The sequence below is a fragment of the Daucus carota genome, chromosome 4 (assembly GCF_001625215.2).
Source record: "Daucus carota subsp. sativus chromosome 4, DH1 v3.0, whole genome shotgun sequence".
Classification (NCBI taxonomy): domain Eukaryota; kingdom Viridiplantae; phylum Streptophyta; class Magnoliopsida; order Apiales; family Apiaceae; genus Daucus; species Daucus carota.
The window spans coordinates 45,051,789-45,069,530 of record NC_030384.2 but is presented as its reverse complement, the minus strand read 5'-3'; the positions used below and the strand labels follow the sequence as shown (position 1 = coordinate 45,069,530).

The window sequence follows — 17,742 nt, the reverse complement described above, 5'->3', positions numbered from 1 at the left end:
TTATGATTTATGAATAATTTTAACATATTTTTAAAAAAAAATTAAGTTACCAGAATTTTTTTTAAATTAGCTTTTGACTTGAATAAATAGACAAAAATAACTTAAAACACGGATTTTAAAACCCACACAAACAGACTCCAAAATTGCTATAATTTTATCAATAACTCATTTCATTCCAGCCGGGGCAGGATTGCCGTTGCAGGAATATAGCTAACAATGAGTAATGTTATCTGATTTTCATGCATTTTGTTCATCTTCTTCAGCTTCTTCAGATTTCACAGACCACTTGTTTATCCGCTGTCTAGCAAGCAATACCTGCCGATATTTCAAAGTCGTTGGCACATACTCAACACCTGGAAACATCTTGCAGGATCATTCAGGAAAATTACATTACCTGTTTCTCCCAGTCCGTCTTGTAAGTAATTATGATTAGTACAATTGTTTGAGTCAGTGTACCGAACAACATTCCAACCCAAACACCCTGCAAAACAGATTATTACAGATACAGTAATGTATACAGAGAGCCTGAGTTGAGTTTGGGCAACAAATTTTAAAGACACCGAGCACAAAATGACTTATTCAACTCTTATGCACTTCAGGTGGAAGATGAAAAAACTCACTTTAACCTGAAACTGGAGAACATAGCCGAGCACTACTCCAACTGGAATTCCAATTAGGTAATAGCATGTAATGTTCACGTATGCCACGGTGCTTTGCCAGCCAGCCCCAACAGCAACACCTTTAAAAACAAATCGTCCTATTAACCTATGGAGCCACATTGATTTTACAAAAAAAAAATATAGTCGTACAAGATCATAATATTTTTAAGCAGCCTTTTTCCTTTTAAACCAATGTTACCTAACCTAATTTTTTTTAAAAAAAAATGATTCATAATACTTGAAACTATGTCAACACTGGAATACAGATTTACCAGAAAGAACGGGTTGAATGCTATTCAGAAGTATGGAACACGCCAATAGAGGTGACAAATCAGCAACAGCAGCCGCAACCTCAGTACTTTCTGTAAATATGTAAGCTAGCCGTCCCCGGAGGAACAAGAAAATTATAAATAGCACAAATCTGATAGCAAATGATGTCAGCACTGTCTGCATGATGGAGAACTTTGCAGCTCTAGAGCTTCCTCTTCCAAGCTCATTAGAGACTCTCACACTAGATTTTTGAACAAACAAGTAAAAATTGGTGACTAAAATGTAAAAAATGGTGGAAATGCAGCAAGGTCATAAGGTTAGCGAAAGCTCTCTCTTCCTTTCTTTGTTGGCCCAAAAAAGTATATTTTAAAAAATAGAAGGATGACTACATGGCGCAACAAAGTTAATCATACCTTGCCGCAGCCAAGAAACCAAGAGATATCATGAGTTCCCAACCATTGATATTAATGCTGCCAAAATGAAGATATTTTCAATGCTCAAAAATTCTGGTATTACCATTTATATTTGGATAGAACGATATTGTGTATACAGACTTACCATATAGAAAGAGCATCAATAGCAATGTCAGCGTTTCTCATGCTTCCTGTTAACAGAACTAGAATCGTGTTGTACCAGAGTTCTAGGCTGCAAAAGTAAAATTCTAGATTTAATGGCATAAACTCTCTATAGCTTACAATATGATTACTTCATGTTTGGCTTTAAACCAAGTATTCTGGGCACGTATATATGAGCGCCAGATTTAGCACCTCTGTTGTAATAGCGCAACTAACACTACACAATTGCCTTTTGTACTCATGTGATAAATGCTTTAACCAGAAGATTTTCCGAGTGAGGAGATTCAAATCTATTGTGATATTAAAAAGAAATTATTAAGAGCAAAACCTGGTCTGCTTCTTAAAATCTCATAATCAAAAAGTAACATGAAGACTGAACTAGACGTACCAGACCATAACACCAGATGACAGAGAGAGCTTGATAATAGGCCAGAGATCCTTGAAGGCCAACATGGAGAAACCTTTCCATGTCTCTGAGCACCATCCACCAAATATATACACAAGCTGACCTATGTTTGGGATCCAAAATGCCAAAATGGTAGAAACCATGGCCCCGCTAAGTCCAAATTTGTACTTCACTGTCAAGAGCCATGAGAGGAACACATGGAATACCAGTGTAAATGCTGCCAAGTATGCGATGATCTTATTCTTGCTCTGTGCTTGGAGGAACATTTGGCAGGTGTAGGATACCATAAAGGAAAATAACCCGGGGATTAGCCAGAGTGAAATGGTTCCTGCCACTTCAGCAATGGATTCCTCCTGGCCTAGAGCTTTTAAAATTGGGGTGGTGAAGATAAACACTGGTGATAGAATAATTGAGCATATGGACAAAATAAGCCATGATCTTTGAAGATATACTCCAAGCATGTCATATCGTTTCGCACCAAATGATTGGCCACATAGCGTCTCCAATGCACTAGCCATGCCCAACTGCATGTTTAAAACGAAATTTTACTCTTTTATTGACAATGTCATCAAGATGTTTGAACTGGCAACCGGGTTGCAGGGACATATTCAACAATCAACAATATGGTAACACGCCACGTCATTTGAATAAGAGTGTTTGAGCCCATTATAAATCCCCAAGCCGCACACTCGGTCCAAAAGAGCTAGCAATTTGGTATTAATTTGTTGACTTATACTTATAACGGGCTTAAACACTTTTATTCTAAACGATGTCAAATGTCACATAAGGAAAACACAATAAGAAGGAAACAAAAGACATGGAAAATCTACCAATATGCCGTTTGCAAATCTAAGTAACACAGTTGACACCAAAGCATATGCAGCAAGCTCCGAGGGTCCAATATGGCCAATGAAAGCTTGGGTAATGATACCAACTCCGAACGTTGAAAATCTTGAAAATATTGCAGGACCAGCCACAATCCACATTTTCTTGGACTCTGTCCATACTCTGTCTTTGAGTGTCCCTTCCTCCTCTGCTCTTCGAACTTCTGTAAGCAAATTTTCATCCACACTCCCCTCCATGTCTGCTGTTGTATATCTGCAATAGAGTCAATATACATAATTTAGTCATACAAAAGTACGACTCTTCAAGTTAATAACTTGATACTCAGTACTTATTAATTAGAGGATATCTACCTCTCCACTGAATGGAAGGTTAGCTATTGTATCCACAATTTTGTGCAGTTGATACTTTACAAAGTAGATTAAAAGTAGGGCAACAGCTTCGGCTTAAGCTGGTATTACTAATTTACTAAAAGTAGGGCATTAGCTTCGGCTTAAGCTGGTATTACTAATTTACTATACTATCATGCTCAAAACTAAAGTCGATATCCATCCAAATGCATCTAGCAGCATTTATTACTGACCAAGAAGCAGTAACTTGTTAAGAGCAATTGCAATGAAGTGCCAGAGATATATTTGAGCAGAACGAAAGAGCTTATTGTAATCTATGAAAATCCAATGTTCAAATACATGAAACCTGATCTAAATCGAAGAATTTAATGCACAGCCAAATGCAAATGAAAATTTGAACAAAAGGAACAGCTTATGATATATAACCACACACTAGAATAGACTTACCATGTGTTATAAAGTTGATTCCCACTTGCCAAACGAATCGAAAGAATCAGAAAACTTGCAGAAGGGAAAAGAGAGATTTCTGATCTGCTTTGTTGGGTCTTGCAAAAGTCATTCTACTGAAGATGCTGCATGGCTCTTATCATATTATTATTATTAGCTAAGCAATGAGCCTTACTTTTGTTGGGATGCAATTTATTGCTGCGACTTCGATATGTTTGTTCTTATCAATATTGCAGAACAATATTGATTTTAGTAATAACTAAATAAAAACATTTGAGTTTTTCCACCATGAAAAGAAGAATAAATTTAAAATACAGAAAATATAACAAAACATAATAAAAAGTTTGAGTTTGAGGTTTCATTTGATATTTGATTGAAATTTAAGTCTGAAAGTTCAACAGACACACTCGAATAATGGTTTCACTCGAATAACTAACTTGAATCAACCTATGATATACTGATTCAAATTGCTATATGTCAATCGGCACAGAATCTGTTCCAGCTTGGGCAGGCTTGCAGTTGCAGGTACACAGCTAAAAAGTAATTTTTTCTGAGTTCATGCATTTTGCTCGTCGCCTACATCTTGTTGGTCAGATTCTAAAGACCAATTGCTTATCCGTTGTTTAGCTATCCACACCTGCTGATATTTCAAAGTTGTTAGCACATACTCAACCTGGAAATATTACAGGATAATAAAGGATAATCACATCACCTGTTTCTCCCAATCAGTTTTGTAAGTAATGATCAGTAGAACAATCGTTTGAGTGAGTGTACCGAACAACATTCCAATCCAAACACCCTATATAACAGATAATTGCAGAAACATTAATGAGACGTAGTGCATATAGTATGATTTAGTCGGCTAGAACAGCCTTTACAACACACAGTGAGTAATAATGAATTCTGATTAAACAGTTTGAGGTAGGTTCCTTTAGATTGATGTTATTTATCCACATCAATGATACTTGTATTCAAAATCACAATTCAGGAGACTTTTCATACAAGGGTTTTGGAGCTTAATCAATATTCAATTTTAACAAACCAAAGAACCTTCAGAGTTTAGATGGAAGATGAAAACACTTACTGTAACCTGCAACTGACAAACATAACCAAGAAAAACGCCAACTGGAATTCCTATCAAGTAATAGCATGCAATGTTGACATATGCCACGGTGCTTTGCCAGCCAGCTCCAACAGCAACACCTATTAAAAAAAAATTAAAAAAAAATCATCCGTGTGATTCTATGAACCAAATTGTTTTTACAAAACAAAAATATAGTGGGACGAGATCATAATATTTTTAGATCAGCATTTCCCTGTTTTAGACCAATGTTTCCATACCTACTGATATTTTTGTGAAAAATGATTCATAATACTTGAAACTAACTCAACACTGGAATACAGATTTACCAGAAAGAACTGGCTGAATACTATTCAGCAGTATGGAACACGCCAATAGAGGTGACAAATCGGCAACAGCAGCAGCAACCTCAGTACTTTCTGTAAATATGTAAGCTAGCCGTCCCCGAAGGAACAAGAAAATTATGAACAGCACAAACCCTATAGCAAATGATGTCAGCACTATCTGCACGATGGAGAACTTTGCAGCTCTAGAGCTTCCTCTTCCAAGCTCATTTGAGACTCGCACACTAGATTTTTGCATAAACAAGTACAAACTGGTAACTAAAATGGAAAAACTGGTGGAAATGCAACAAGGTCATAAGGGCACTGAAAGTTTTCTCTTTCTTAATTTCATGGCCCAAAGACGTTCATATAAAAATGACAGAAGGATTACTGTATGACATGGCAAAGTTGGTCGTACCTGGCCGCAGCCATAAAACCTAGAGATATCATCATTATCCAACCACTGATATTAAGGCTGTCAAAACGAAGTAACTTATCAATGCCTTAAAATTGTAGTATTATTGATTTGTACCATATAAACTGGGATAGAATGATATTGTGTATAAAAATTTACCAGATAGATAGAGCATCAATAGCAATTTCAGCCTTTTCCATGCTTCCTGTTAACAGAACTAGAATTGTGTTGTACCAGAGTTCTAGGCTGCAAAGGTAATCACGGTTCTGAATTCAACACCCAAAATTTAAAGAGGTGCTCAAAACAATGATCATGGCGTATAATCTCTCCATATATAGTAAATTACTCGTGTTTTTTTAATGCAGTAGTCTGGGGCTCTGGCAACTAACACTATACAATGGCCTTTTAATTGTCACATTTCATGTTATAAATGTGTTGCAAAATTATGAAAAAAGAAATTATCAAGATCACTACCTGGTTTGCATGTAAACATATCATAATCAATAACTGAAGTGAAGACTAGTCAAATAAGTTTGCAAAAGTAGTGAATTAGGCTTACCAGAGCATAAGACCAGATGACAGAGAGAGCTTGATAATAGGCCAGAGATCCTTGAAGACTAACATTGAAAAACCTTTCCATGTCTCTGGGAACCATCCACCAAAAATATAAATAAGCTGACCTATATTCGGGATCCACAATGCCAAAATTGTTGATAACATGGCCCCACTAAGTCCAAATTTGTATTTCACTGTCAAGAGCCACGAGAGAAATCCATGGATTGCCAATGAAAATCCTGCCAGGTATGCAATAATCATATTCTTGCTTTGTGCTTGGAGGAACATTTGGCAGGTGTAAGATAACACAAAGGAAAACAACCCGGGGATTATCCAGAGTGAAATGGTTTCTGCCACTTCAGCAATGGCTTCCTCCTGGCCTAGAGCTTTTAGAATTGGGGAGGTAAAGATAAATATTGGTAATAGAGCAATTGAGCTTATGAACAAAATAAGCCATGATCTTTGAAGATGTACTCCAAGCATTTCATATTGTTTTGCACCATATGATTGGCCACATAGCGTTCCCAATGCGCTAGACATGCCCAACTGCATGTTTAAAACGAATTAAAAACACATAGACTTGCCTTCCGGATTTTCTCAGTTAACAGAAAAATACTTGACAGTTTGCATCAGTTAATATAGATCATAGACCAAGATATAATACATTCCTCTAAGTCTTTAACAATTCCGCTTTACATAGATAATCAACTACTCATAAGCTGGCACATTCTCAACAAACAACAGTATAAATGGAAAACACAATAAGAGAGGAGAATGTACCAATACGCCATTTCCAAATCTAAGCAAAACAGTTGAAACCAGAGCAAATGCAGCAAGCTCCGTGGCTCCAATATGGCCAATAAATGCTTGGCTAATTATACTAACTCCGAATGTCGAAAATCTTGTAAAAATTGCAGGACCAGCCACGATCCACATTTTCTTCCACTCCGTCCATACTCTGTCTTTCAGTGTCCCTTCCTCCTTTGTTTTTGCAACTTCTGTAATCAGGCTTTCATTTACACCACCCTCCATGTCTGCCTATCTGCATCACAGTTCATGTACATATAAATACACATAAAACCACAATTCTTCAAGTCAATACTCGATAATAATTAGAGAAAATCCGCCCGTCATTTAATGTATTTACAATTTTCCAAAGGTGATACTCTTTAAATACTAAATTAACATTTGCAAAGTAGCTGATCTCATGTTTGAACTCAAATCAATTTTAAAGAACTACTACTAATTTAAACATAGCAGCACTTATTACAGACCAAGAAGCATTAAATTTGTTAAGAGCAAATCCAATGCAGTGCCAAACCCGTGTTATAATTAATTTAGACTCAATGATTTAATGAAAAATAGCACAAACGGAGATCAACAATACATCAAATGTGCAGATCAAAAAACATTTGGCAACTGGAAAATTTATTATACTATAAAAACACAGTTGATACCCGGGAGCAGAAGAAATGAAAGAGCCAGAAAAGTTGCACCACGGAACAGGAAAGATTTCTGGTTTGCCTTCTGCAATAAAAATTTAATCACATGGTAAGCAAATGAGTCTTATAGTAATTTTTGCTTGGACTTTATTGGATGCCAGCACATTTTTTTTATCACTACTTTGGGATCTCATTTGTTGCAAAATATTGATTATAATCAGGGCCCAGCAAGAAATTAAAGTAAATGCTGCCAAAATTGATTTGTTTTATAACTTTCAAAGTATAAACTTTATTACAGTGGGGATAGAAACGCTGATTTTATGAATAGATATTGATCAGATATGTTTGTTAAATAAAATTATATATACCATTACGAATTCTACGGCTTGATTGCAATTAATAATGATAGCGTTCCTTTATAAATATTTATGTTTTCTTTCCTAATTTTTAAACAAAGAATAAATCAAAATTTGAAAATTTAAGATATGAAAAAACAAAAAGTCTCTCAACTTGTGACTCTTGTATGTGAATCTATAATTTTTACAAATATTTTGTTGGTGTCAAATATTTAGTTATTCTTTTCAAGAGAATAACTTTTTCATCATTTTAAAATTGAATATGTACATAGTTAAAAGAAAAAAATTGGAAGTCCAAAGAATTTCATTGATCAAAAGATCAAGCTAAAATCTCAATATTACACACACATATATCTATATCTATATATATATATAATATTTATAAATATATTTAATAATTAGACCTTGCTCCATCGTTTTATTATTTATATTTTGGTTAATGTCACATCTCTGCAATTTATACTTTTGGCTAACGGTTACGAGAGCATTTAAAGGTTATTCTAAATCATTTTTAAAAAAATTGTTATAATATATGAGACTTTTATATTATTTTTTATATTTGTTATTATTTATATTATATTATTATTTGAAGAAATACTGAAAAGAAAATCAGAAAAAAGTGAATAGAAAGAAAGGAAAGTGAATATTATATTTAATAAAAATAAATTAAAAATATCTAAATATTTTTTAGAAAGAAAGAGAAAAAGTATTTTTTAAATCCTTAAAATTTTTATAGAGCCACAAATAAGGATGCTCTTGATTTTGTTGTTTGAGCTTAGTGAATTTGATGTCACGATGGATTATGTAGTTCATCTCAGCTTTCAAACTTCATTTTAGAATTTAAATATAATATTTAAAATTTTCATAAATTTTAATGATATTTCAAAAAACTTAATATCCACAAAATCTATCATTTTATGAAATTTAAAAAAAATCCATCAACATTCCAATACATTTTAATGGTTATTAAACAAGTTTTATGGAATTCTATGAGATTTTTAAATATAATTTAAAATTATGATTAAATATCACTAAATTTTGTGACACCATTTAAAATCTCCATTTAATAGTTAGTATTCTAATAATTTTTAAAATCTGGAGTTGGATACACTCGAATTTCATATATGAATTATTATTTAAAGTCCCAGTTAAAATGCACCATCTTTGTCTTACAAATTTAAAATTTTGAAAGTTTTATTTGGTATTCGATGGAAACATGATAGTGAAGAAAAGTACGTATTTTATTGGAATTTAATTAATTAATAATAATTAATAATTAATATTTTATTTCTGTCTTAGTCTTAGGACACTGATGTAGAATTCCAGCCAGGGGAAGCTTGCAGTTAAGGAATACGCTAATAAGTAGAATTCTCCAAGTTTATTGCATTTTGCTCATCTTTTGCTTGTTGCTCAGATTGTATTGACCACCTGTTTATCCGTTGTTTAGCAACTTGTACCTGCCGATATTTCAGAAAGCTTAAGTGCATACTCAACACCTGGAAACATTGTCACAGGAGAATAAAGGACAATCACATTACCTGTTTCTCCCAGTCAGTCTTCCAAGTAATTGTCATTAGTACAATTGTTTGAGTCAGTGTGCCCAACAACATTCCGACCCAAACACCCTGCAAAACAGATTATGACAGATACAGTCATGGACAGAGGGTGCCTGAATGGACAGTGGGAAACAAATTTTACAGATTATGATTTGGTCGCGTAAAACTCAAGTCATAATTGCATCCAAGTATATTAAGAGAGGTTCAGCCATTTCTTTTGCTGCTGAATAAATATTTTAAAGACACTCACTTTAACTTGAAACTGGAGAACATAGCCGAGGACTACTCCAATTGGGATTCCGATTAGGTAATAGCATGTAATGTTCACGTATGCCACGGTGCTTTGCCAGCCAGCCCCGACAGCAACACCTGTGAAAGAAATGAAATGCCGTGAGGACAACATCTTGAAAACAGCTTTTCCCTTTCTAAAACCAAAATTTACCAGAGAGAACTGGTTGAATGCTATTCAGCAGTATGGAACAGGCCAATAAAGGTGACAAATAATCAACAGCAGCCGCAACCTCAGTACTGTCTGTAAATATGTAAGCCAGTCGTCCTCGAAAGAACAAGAAAAATATAAACAGCACGAATCCAATAGCAAATGATGTTAGGACTATATTCACAATGGAGAATTTTGCAGCTCTGGAACTTCCTCTTCCGAGCTCATTTGAGATTCGCACACTGCGCGTTTCATGCAGAAAACAAGTACATATTGGTAACTAGGATGTAAAATGTGTCGGAAAATGCTAAGGATGACAGTATGACAAAAAAAGTTAGTACTACCTAGCTGCAGCCAAGAAACCTAGAGATATCATCATTTCCCAGCCGTTAATATTAAGGCTGCCAAACAAAAATTAAAACAAATTAGATGCTCAGAAACTATAGGATCCCGCCAAATAAACTGGAGAACGATATTGTGTATAAAAGAATCACCAGATAGAAAGAGCATCAATAGCAACCTCAGCGTTTTCCAGGTTTCCAGTTAAGAGAACTAGTACCGTGTTGTACCAGAGTTCAAGACTGCAAGAGTGACAACAGTTCTGAATACAACAGTCAAAGTTTTTAGTAAAGTGAAAACTAATGACTATGCTCATGATTTCATGATCTCTATACAACACAATAGGCGTTAAAATCCATCTTAGGTTTGTTCCCATAAGTAATTAGTACGTGTGGATTAAGACATGGTCTGCGTAGATGTTGTTGCAAGCATCCAATAACTAAAGCGAAGACAAGCAAAACAAGTTGCAAAGGCTTAAATTAGAATTACCAGAGCATAACACCAGATGACAGAGAGAGCTTGATAATAGGCCAGAGATCCTTGAAGGCCAACATGGAGAAACCTTTCCATGTCTCTGAGCACCATCCACCAAATATATACACAAGCTGACCTATGTTTGGGATCCAAAATGCCAAAATGGTAGAAACCATCGCCCCGCTAAGTCCAAATTCGTATTTCACCGTTAAGAGCCATGAGAGGAACACATGGATTACCAGTGTAAATGCTGCCAAGTATGCGATAATAATGTTCTTGCTCTGAGCTTGGAGGAACATTTGACAGGTGAAAGATAAGATGAATGAAAATATCACAGGGATTAACCAGAGTGAAATGGTTCCTGCCACCTCAGCAATAGCTTGATCCTGGCCTAGAGCTATTAGAATAGGGGTCGTGAATATGAATACTGGTGTTAGAACTATTGAGCACATAAACAAGATAAGCCATGATCTTTGAAGATATACACCAAGCATATCGTATTGTTTTGCACCACATGACTGGCCACAAAGTGTTTCAAGTGCGCTGGCCATCCCTAACTGCATGTTTAAATCAAATTATGATTACATACTCCCTGTTTAAATCAATTTCCAGCTGATATTTGCTTGGATGAAGGACATTAGCTTATCAGAAACTCATGTTTTAATTTTTAAATCATTGAAAATGGTAGAAATGAGAATGACAACAGTGTGACAGGATATATTCAACAGTTTTGAAGGAAAACACAAATGTAAAGAAATATTATGAGATAAGGCAAATTATACCAGAATTCCATTTGCAAATCTCAGCAGAACAGTCGATACCAGAGCATAAGCAGCAAGCTCTGTGGATCCAATGTGACCGATGAATGCTTGGCTGATAACACCAACTCCAAACGACGAAAATCTTGTAAATATTGCAGGACCAGCCACAACCCACATTTTCTTGGCCTCCGTCCATATCCTGTCTTTGAGACGCCTTTCCTCATCATCAACCTCTTCTGCTCTTCGAACCCCTCTCAGCAACTTTTCATTGACAGTATCCTCCATGTCTGCTATAGCGAATCTACAACAGTTCATACAACTTAAGATACTCAGAGAACTACATATTGTGGAGCAGATTCATTTGTAATTTCCTATTTCATTTATTCGTGTAATTATGTAACTTAATTAAAATGTGGAAAGCATCTTCTTCGTTAAGCTGATATTATTAAACCAAATTGAACTACAGTCTACAAACTTGAACATGACCGCCAACCCTCCAAACGTTAACGTGTTGGAAAAAATCACTAAGAAAGCTACACATTATAACAGTCAAGATGAATCATCGCACAAAACACAAACTCATAATGCAGCAACATATATGCACGTATTAAATTGTGAGAATACTGAGGGCCGGGTCACAAGTATTATACTCAGTGTTTGGAACCTACTCCCCCAAAACCTCGCGGTATTGAAACACACACATGCATACTAACATACAGAAAAGGTAAAGACACTTACCAAAGGTCAAAGAAGTTGCATTAGCTTCCACTTAGAAAAAGCCAATCCAAGAGAAAGAAATACATGGTTCTGGTAGAGGTCTAATAGGGTAGTGTACAAGTTCTGAAGATATCAAAACCGCAAGAAGGCGAAACATGTGCCGTTATCATCATTAGGTAAGCACATTGTCTTATTGAATTTTTTAGTTGGGATGTTTAATGTGCGTAGTTCTGCTCTGAACTTGTTGTTAGTACTTGTGTCCTCTTATTTAAGATGTAAGAAGAAGTTGCTATCACATTATTGTAGAATAGTTTGAGTAGTTGCAGACTCAGCCATGGCTGGTGCATTCAATATGATCAGTGACTGAAACCATCACATTTATTATTTCGGCCTGGCTATATATGCCAGATGCCCAAATGTGTGTACCTGTTACTCCTTCCGTCCCAATTTATTTGTTTTGTTTGACTTTTTGTGGTCAAATTGACCGAACTTTGACGGTAATTTACATATATTATATAATTTAAAAAAATTATAAAAAACATATCACTAGAATCTACATCTAATCTACTTTAAAATGTATATTTTTCGATTTTAAGGATCATATAAAAATAATTACTAATTATCGGTCAAAATTTGGTTAAATTGACCACAAAAAGTTTAGAGTTAGGTTACTTATCGGTTTTGTAACTGGATGAAATATTCTGATTACTGAATTCGATTATAAGTATTTTCTCTTTTTCTTTTGCTCGAGTACAAGATCGTTCTGGAACCGCACAGGTTGCGGATAATATTAGTATTTCCCTTAATTTTTGTGATAAATGAGGAGTACCATTACCAGTGGTCCAGTGTGGCAAATCTAGAACTTGCATTTGAAAAGCAAAAGCAAGAGTTCTCTAAAAACGGAATAGCTAGCATCAACTAACAAGTAATATATTTCTATGATAATTTAAGGAGCAATAATACACTCAAGCCATGTTCTAGTGTCTTGAATGTTTAGTCAAAATAGATTACTGCAACCTACCACCTGGTAATCTAAACTGCTACATTACGATCAAAGCAGCTTTGGTTCCAGCCGGGGCAGGCGTGCATTAATACAGCGGATAAGTAATATTTCTTGAGTTTCATGCATTTTACTCGTCTTCTTCAGCTTGTTGGTGAGATTCTACAGACCACTTGTTTATTCGTTGTTTTGCAACTGATACCTGCCGAAAAATCAAAGTGTTTAATGCAGTCAGCACCTGGAAACATCATTACAGGACTGAAAAGAACAACCATAATACCTGTTTCTCCCAGTCAGTCTTGTAAGTAATTATTATTAGCACAATAGTTTGAGTGAGTGTACCAAGCAACATTCCAACCCAAACACCCTACAAAACAGATTAATACAGAAACGTAAACGATAACAGAGTGCCTGAGGGTTGACATTGCGCAACAATTTCCAAAGACATCAAGCACAAAGTACATGTATAGAATTATAATTTAAGATGTATTTCTTTTTGTTAATGTTATTTACCCACGATAATGGTCATCGTAATTAGTGGCTTTTGCTATTCAATAAGGGTGCTGATCCCTGGCTTATAAAGCCATCAATTTTTCAGTCGTTGGATCTCCAGTAGAAAAAAGTAACTGGAAGTAAGTTTGGCCTCCAACAAACACTTTGTGCTGGTAGGAGGGAGCAGAATTTTTAATCTCATCCAACGGCTGGAAATCTGATGGCTGTATAAACACTCCAGGTGATCGATGGCCAGGGATCAGCACTCTTTAATAAATTTTCTACTCTCACAAGTCAAGACAACTCAGACGGAGATGAAGACACTCACTTTAACTTGCAACTGGATAACATAGCCAAGCACAACTCCAATTGGAATTCCAATTAAGTAATAGCAGGTGATATTCACATATGCCACGGTGCTTTGCCAGCCAGCCCCAACAGCAACACCTATAAAAGAAACGCCCATGTTGGTCAGTAGTGGCTCATTTGCGAAAATAGAATGATATTTGTGTGGGAACAATATTTTGAAAGTGGCTTTTTCCTTTTTTTTTAAATTTTACGATTCATGATTCCAAGTATTTGAAACTAACAGAACACTTAACACAACTTTACCAGAAAGAACTGGTTGAACGCTATTAAGCAGTATTGAACAGGCTAATAGAGGTGACAAATCAGCAACAGCAGCCGCAACCGCAGTACTCTCTGTAAATATGTAAGCTAGCCGTCCCCGAAAGAACAAGAAAAATATAAATAGCACAAATCCAATAGCAAATGATGTTAGCACTATTTGCACAATGGAGAACTTTGCAGCTCTGGAACTTCCTCTCCCGAGCTCATTTGAGACTCGCACACTGATATATATTTTTACGCAGAAACATGACAAACTGGTGAGTAAAATGTAAAAAGTGGTAAAGAAATGCAATAAGGTCCCAAGGGTAATAAAATTTTCTCTTTCTTTCTTTCATGGTTTAAAAATGTTCATATATAAAAGAAAGGATGACTTGTGGCATAATAAAGTTGGCTCTACCTAGCTGCAGCCAAAAAACCAAGAGATATCATCATTTCCCAGCCATTGATATTAAGGCTGCCAAAACGAACAAAGAAAAACTTGAATGCTTAGAAACTATAGGATCATACCAAATAAAATTGGAGATAATTATAATTTGTTAAAAAAATTTACCAGATAGAAAGAGCATCAATAGCAACCTCAGCATTTTTCATATTTCCTGTTAAAAGAATTAGAATCGTGTTGTACCAGAGTTCAAGGCTGCAAAAGTAATCAGAGTTCAAAATTCAACCCGCAAAGTTTTTAGTAATATAAAAATCCATGATTATGGATTGTAAACTCTCTAAACAGTACAATATCATTTGCTCGTCATCAGTACTCTGGGTATATTTAAGCACCAAATACGACCTTTCGAATGACATAAATGTGCAACTAACACTATGCATATGAGTAAATGTCAGAAAAACGATTTCTTATAAAGGAAACTCCCAAGAGTCACCTGCTTTTATTGTTAATTCCGATAATCAAAACTAGAGCAATTACAAGAGGAATATGTTGCAAAGGGGTGAACTAGAATTACCATAGCATAACACCAGATGACAAAGAGAGCTTGATTATAGGCAAAAGATCCGTGAAGGCTAACATGGAGAAACCTTTCCATGTCTCTGGGCACCATCCACCAAATATGTAAACAAGCTGACCTATATTCGGTATCCAAAATGCCAAAATTGTAGAAACCATGGCACCACTAAGTCCGAATTTGTATTCCACTGTTAAGAGCCACGAGAGGAAAACATGGATTGCCAGTGAACATGCTGCCAAATATGCAATGATCAGATTCTTGCTCTGTGCTTGGAGGAACATTTGGCAGGTGAAAGATACAATGAAGGAAAATATCACAGGAATTAACCAGAGTGAAATGGTTCCTGACACTTCAGCAATGGACTCATCCTGGCCTAGAGCTATCAGAATTGGGGTGGTAAAGAAAAATAACGGCGATAGAACAATTGAGCATAAGAACAAGATAAGCCATGATCTTTGAAGATATACTCCAAGCATGTCATATTGTTTTGCACCATATGACTGGCCACATAGTGTTTCCAATGCGCTTGCCATGCCCAACTGCATGCTTCAAACAATATATAATTACATAATCTATAACAGCCTTTTTATCTTTTATAAGTTACAAATTTACTTGACATTTGGCTCAAATTATTCATTGCGTCAGTTGATTTTGATAAAAAATTCAGCAATCCTGTACTTATCTTAAAACTTTGGGTCAAAAAAACATAATGGATAACTAAGCTATATAGAATGACATATCCAGCTACTGAAGCATCACTGTCCTGACATTTTTTTGATAGTATGAAGGTCCTTTAAAGTAACATAAGAACCACATATAGGATCAGAAATATATTCTGAAGTTTTAATCTTCTGGTATGAAGACAGCTCCAAAATAGAATTATTAAGCTATTACGAATGATTAAAATGGAAATCAAGCAGCACCTTTGCAATACCATATTCAACAGGATTAAAGGAAAACAATTGAAAAGATAGCAGATCATACCAGTATGCCGTTTGCAAATCTCAGCAAAACAGTCGCCACCAAGGCATAAGCAGCAAGCTCCGTGGGTCCAATGTGGCCTATGAATGCTTGGGTAATGATATTAACTCCAAACGTTGAAAATCTTGTGAATATTGCAGGACCAGCCACGATCCACATTTTCTTCGACTCCACCCATATTCTCTCTTTCAGACTCCCTTCCTGATCCTCTTCTCCTCTTCGAACCTCTGTCAGCAGCTTTTCGTTTACAGTATCCTCCATGTCTGCTAAACCACATATCCAATTTAAAATTATACATAACTACATATTGTGCATCAAATCATTTAGTACAGTACTAATTCATATACCGGCTTCAATTATGACATGCCAAAAATGTATAAGATCAAAGCAAATGTATTAGTCAACTGGATGGAGTAGATCATTGTTTTTACAGCTTTGCTAAGTCAATACTGAACAATCAACAATAATGTAATACAACACTAGAAATTCAGCTTCCTGGTCTACACCAATTTCATTACAAAAACTCGATTACCATGCTAGAAAGCCATTATAAAGCTCTTAGATAATACATAAACGATCTCCCTCACTCGAAAGCCTGTTAAAAGTATTTCGAAAAATAAATCACCATTTTCTAAACCAAGCTATCGACCACGCTAAGTGACCAACTCTCCTGAAACCATATCGAGACAACTATCTAACTATCTTCAATAAATATAAATCCAAGAATCAATGTCTTTACATAGAAACACATAACATATGTAAAATATAACAGAGAACCAATAAGCAAAGGACAAGAAATGAACAAGTTGCTTGACTTACAGTGAGTTTGAGAGAGAAGGCAACTCTACAAGATTTCTACTGTGCTTCTGAAGAATGAAAAAACCACACGAAACTTAAACTTAAACATGTGATGGAAAATGTTAACTGTCTTGGTCCCTTTTTATCATCATTATAGGTAGTTGTACATCATGTCCTACTAAAGCATGGTTTACTCATTTTTGGTATTCTTATTCGTAGCTCAGAAATACATGGTTTCTAATACTATTTTTTAACAATTTAATTATATCTTACTTTAATGTTTTCAAAAAGGCACTTTAATTTTATCTTATATATAATTAGCCTGGTCCCCTAATTCATCATTATAACTCCAGTAAAAATAGAAAAGGGGTGTTGATATCTCCCACTTTTTTTAAGAAAAAATAAAATTTAAGTTTAATATAAGACGTATACTAACTATATTCATATATTGTTATAATATATTTAACAAAAATGTAAATAATCACTCAATATAACTACAGGTATATTTATATATATAATATATATGTATATATGCCCTGTATAAAAATATAATGATGTTGCACAAACTTTTAAAATTTATTGATAGAATTAAATAATTATAAATTGTGAATTTGTGATATGCATTGCTGAAATTGTAATATGCGGAAATTTGTAAGCTTCCGGGATCTTCTTCCAACAAATCCAAGAGACATGATCGTTCATTGAAATACGTGACTGTTACATACAGATTTAAGCATTTCTCTGAATTTCTGTCTACGCTTTGACCCAATCTTCCTTGATACTATGACTTTACCTTTTCAAATCGAATTTTATATGAAGTTCTCTATCATTTATTTACTCTAAACAATAATCTGCAATTAATTAATTCATCCTT

At 35.0% G+C, this 17,742-nt stretch overlaps 3 protein-coding genes across 6 annotated transcripts; all 3 read right to left on the bottom strand.

The window, feature by feature from the left end:
• Positions 1-185: 185 nt before the first annotated feature.
• LOC108217446 (protein DETOXIFICATION 21-like) lies at positions 186-3,754 on the bottom strand. The gene is made up of 9 exons (XM_064091781.1): positions 3,551-3,754; positions 2,741-3,008; positions 1,893-2,434; positions 1,488-1,574; positions 1,343-1,399; positions 932-1,170; positions 621-739; positions 395-481; positions 186-315 (listed from the first exon to the last, which is right to left on the bottom strand). The coding sequence occupies exons 2-9, from the start codon at positions 2,990-2,992 to the stop codon at positions 238-240; spliced, it is 1,461 nt and encodes a 486-aa protein (XP_063947851.1). The 5' UTR covers positions 2,993-3,008; positions 3,551-3,754; the 3' UTR covers positions 186-237.
• A 129-nt stretch (positions 3,755-3,883) lies between these two features.
• On the bottom strand, positions 3,884-12,278 carry LOC108219080 (protein DETOXIFICATION 21-like). Of its 2 annotated transcripts, none has more exons than XM_017392339.2 (9): positions 7,382-7,506; positions 6,705-6,966; positions 5,929-6,470; positions 5,529-5,615; positions 5,373-5,429; positions 4,961-5,199; positions 4,635-4,753; positions 4,263-4,349; positions 3,884-4,187 (listed from the first exon to the last, which is right to left on the bottom strand). In XM_017392339.2, the coding sequence occupies exons 2-9, from the start codon at positions 6,954-6,956 to the stop codon at positions 4,107-4,109; spliced, it is 1,464 nt and encodes a 487-aa protein (XP_017247828.1). In that variant the 5' UTR covers positions 6,957-6,966; positions 7,382-7,506; the 3' UTR covers positions 3,884-4,106. The 2 variants fall into 2 exon arrangements, with proteins under 2 accessions (XP_017247828.1, XP_063947849.1); XM_064091779.1 differs by lacking the exons at positions 3,884-4,187; positions 4,263-4,349; positions 4,635-4,753; ... (4 more) ...; positions 6,705-6,966; positions 7,382-7,506 and adding exons at positions 8,870-9,179; positions 9,261-9,347; positions 9,529-9,647; ... (4 more) ...; positions 11,313-11,592; positions 12,030-12,278.
• Positions 12,279-12,917: 639 nt separating this feature from the next.
• Positions 12,918-17,016, bottom strand: LOC108219082 (protein DETOXIFICATION 21-like). 3 transcript variants are annotated; one of them, XM_017392342.2, is made up of 9 exons: positions 16,890-17,016; positions 16,074-16,336; positions 15,087-15,628; positions 14,681-14,767; positions 14,528-14,584; positions 14,113-14,351; positions 13,829-13,947; positions 13,289-13,375; positions 12,918-13,210 (listed from the first exon to the last, which is right to left on the bottom strand). In XM_017392342.2, exons 2-9 carry the CDS (start codon positions 16,329-16,331, stop codon positions 13,139-13,141), a joined length of 1,461 nt encoding a protein of 486 aa, XP_017247831.1. In that variant the 5' UTR covers positions 16,332-16,336; positions 16,890-17,016; the 3' UTR covers positions 12,918-13,138. The 3 variants fall into 3 exon arrangements, with proteins under 3 accessions (XP_017247831.1, XP_017247830.1, XP_063947850.1); XM_017392341.2 differs by having other exon boundaries at positions 16,074-16,333; positions 16,890-17,012; XM_064091780.1 differs by lacking the exon at positions 16,890-17,016 and adding an exon at positions 16,696-16,877 and having other exon boundaries at positions 16,074-16,333.
• Positions 17,017-17,742: the final 726 nt, after the last annotated feature.